This window comes from Histoplasma capsulatum, genomic scaffold (assembly GCF_000149585.1).
Source record: "Histoplasma capsulatum NAm1 scaffold_76 genomic scaffold, whole genome shotgun sequence".
Classification (NCBI taxonomy): Eukaryota; Fungi; Ascomycota; class Eurotiomycetes; order Onygenales; family Ajellomycetaceae; genus Histoplasma; species Histoplasma mississippiense.
The window spans coordinates 1-2,528 of NW_001813899.1; the positions used below are offsets into that span (position 1 = coordinate 1).

Consider the following 2,528-nt stretch of genomic DNA (forward strand, 5'->3'; position numbering starts at 1 on the left):
GAACGCGCTGGACCCAACCCGTTGGACGTCAAAACCCCGTCCCAGGAGCGCATTAACCCGTTGGGAGTTGAACACGCTGCACCCAAACCCGTTGGACGTCGAACCCGTTGGATGAGGAAGTCGAACACGCTGGACACAAACCCGTTGAACGTCAAACCCGTTGGACGTCAAACCCGTCCCAGGAGCGCATTAACCCGTTGGGAGTTGGGCGCGCTGGACCCAAACCCGTTGGACGTCAAACCCGTCCAAGGAGCCCATTTACCCATTGGACCCGAACCCGTTGGATGAACCCATCAACCCGTTGGAAGTCGAACACGCTGGACGATTATATCGGAAAGTGGAGGGGGGGGGAAGATCGAGTCAGTGGCATATAGGTCAAATGACATCCCAGGTGAGAGGCAGATGTTGACGAGCACCCCATAGAGATAAAAGATATATGCATATATAAAGATCGATGAAGCAAGAGGAAAAGGAGCAAAAAGAAAGAGGGTAAAGAGATATAATATAGCTAGATCAGGTTCAAAAATATTGGAGTTTTAAAGAGCATTATCCCATACAATAATAGGTCAGGGTTAGGGTTACAAAGAGTGAGAGTAGAGGCTGGGGGGGGGGAAGGATGAGGTGGTCAGAGTCAGGGTTAGAGTGAGGGGTGTTCAGGGAGGTCAAGGTCAGGGCAACGCATTGGAAGTTGAACGCATTGGACCCGAACCCGTCAGACCCAAAGCGGTTGGATGAAGGCATTAACCCGTTGGATGTTTGAAGGCGTTGAACATCAAAGCAGTTGGAAGTCAAAGCGGTTGGACGAACGCATTAACGCATTGGACGTTGAAACGATTGGAAGTCGAAGCGGTTGAACGAACGCGTTAACCCGTTGGACCCAAACCAGTGGGATGAAAGCATTTAAAAGTCGAACCCTATCCAACAGGTGGGGGTGGAATGGACGTCCATTCCATTCAGGGTTAGAAAACCGACCAATCAGAGCAGGGCAGATTGGACGTACATTCCATTTGGTTTCAGACGTTGAACGTCAAATCAACCACGGAGTCAATTGACTTCAAACTTTGCATGTAGGCCGTAGTGGATATGAAATACAACATATCCAAATCAAAAGCGATAATTCCGCTGGGAAGGGGTTACATTGTGGTGTCAAAGTCAATGAGTTGAGGTGCGATGTTTGATGGGGTAAGCCATCAACCCAACCAGACCCAACTAAATATCTATATTTTCACCCAGGCAACGGAGCGGTTAGGGTTACTAGATCAACAAAGTAAATAAAAATAGCAAAATATATAAAAAAACTGAAAGGATTCATTCTGGAGTGATTTTAAACAGAGAAAAACAAACATTAGTCGAACACGCTGGACCCTAAGCCGTTGGACGTCAAACCCGTCCAACCAGGAGTCAGAGATGGAGAGCCAGCAGGGTGAAACCCACATCAGATCCAACAGCACATGCAGTCCCAGAATGGCCAGAAGTGTGAGCAAGAGCACAGACAACAACATAAATGAAAGCATCACCAAGAATGAGGCTTCAACTATCCCCTCGTCCGTAGGTTTGTGCAAAATTAGCGTGGTTTCATTAGTACTGCTGGAACCTGGTTTGAATGAGTGGATCCACATGCTCCATACTCCCTGTTGACGTAGTTCTTTGAATAAAGGAACTGATGTAAAGTAGTTATCCATATAAATTGAATAGGATGTGACCAGCTGTGAGATAGAGATTTCATTAGATGTGGCATTCGGTGTAGCATTCGGGGGGGTGATATTCGGGTTGATATTAGGGCCAATATTATGGGTGATATTAGGGTCGATATTAGAGATGGCACTCAGCATGGTATTCAGTGTATTCAGTGTGGATATCATAGAAAGCCGCTTCACCAGATTCACCACCATAGATTCAGTTTTGTTAACATAGAGAATTGAAACATAGACATTATACTTTGTTGACAGCTAGACCAGGAAAAGACTATAAATAGTCATGTTCTGCTAGGCCAAATATCTATATCCTCAAGGAATTGGTTTATTAGACATCTTGTATGTATGTTGACTCCATCCAAAATATTTAACCATGATTTCATCGATGGAAATCTTAGAGTCAGGGGTATAGTATTTTCAGCATGCCATATGAAACTTAGTAGCTAATGACTCTATCTTATACCATCAATTCTTATTTTTGACCTCCGGGCGGCGGGCCTCATGAAGGTTAGATATATGGATATATCATTTAATCTGTTCAAAACGCATATGGGTCATATAGAATTGAATGGAATGAATAGAGTCTTGTTTCAGATCATTCTGCCGGTAGAGATCAATTCAATGGAATTTATGAACTTTCATATAAAGAAGAATGCTTATAAAGACCTTTATCTCTGCTGAATTGATATTTTTCCATGAACATTGCTGAATAGAAAGCTTTGAGAATATAGATATTTCAGAAATCTCTATATCTATATCTTGAGCTTTCTCATTCTTTTTCATTTCTGAAAGCTCTGAAGCTTCATCATCAGTATCTCTAGTATCTCTCTTTAA

The 2,528-nt window shown here is 43.4% G+C and overlaps 1 protein-coding gene across 1 annotated transcript; it reads left to right on the forward strand.

Annotated features, from left to right (window-relative positions):
- Nucleotides 1-936: 936 nt before the first annotated feature.
- On the forward strand, nucleotides 937-1,548 carry HCAG_09220 (predicted protein; the record flags this gene model as incomplete). Its single annotated transcript, XM_001535797.1, has 3 exons — nucleotides 937-958; nucleotides 1,072-1,165; nucleotides 1,350-1,548. Coding segments are annotated over 3 exons (315 nt in total), but the record flags the coding sequence as incomplete, so codon positions are not given.
- Between the last annotated feature and the right edge of the window lie 980 nt (nucleotides 1,549-2,528).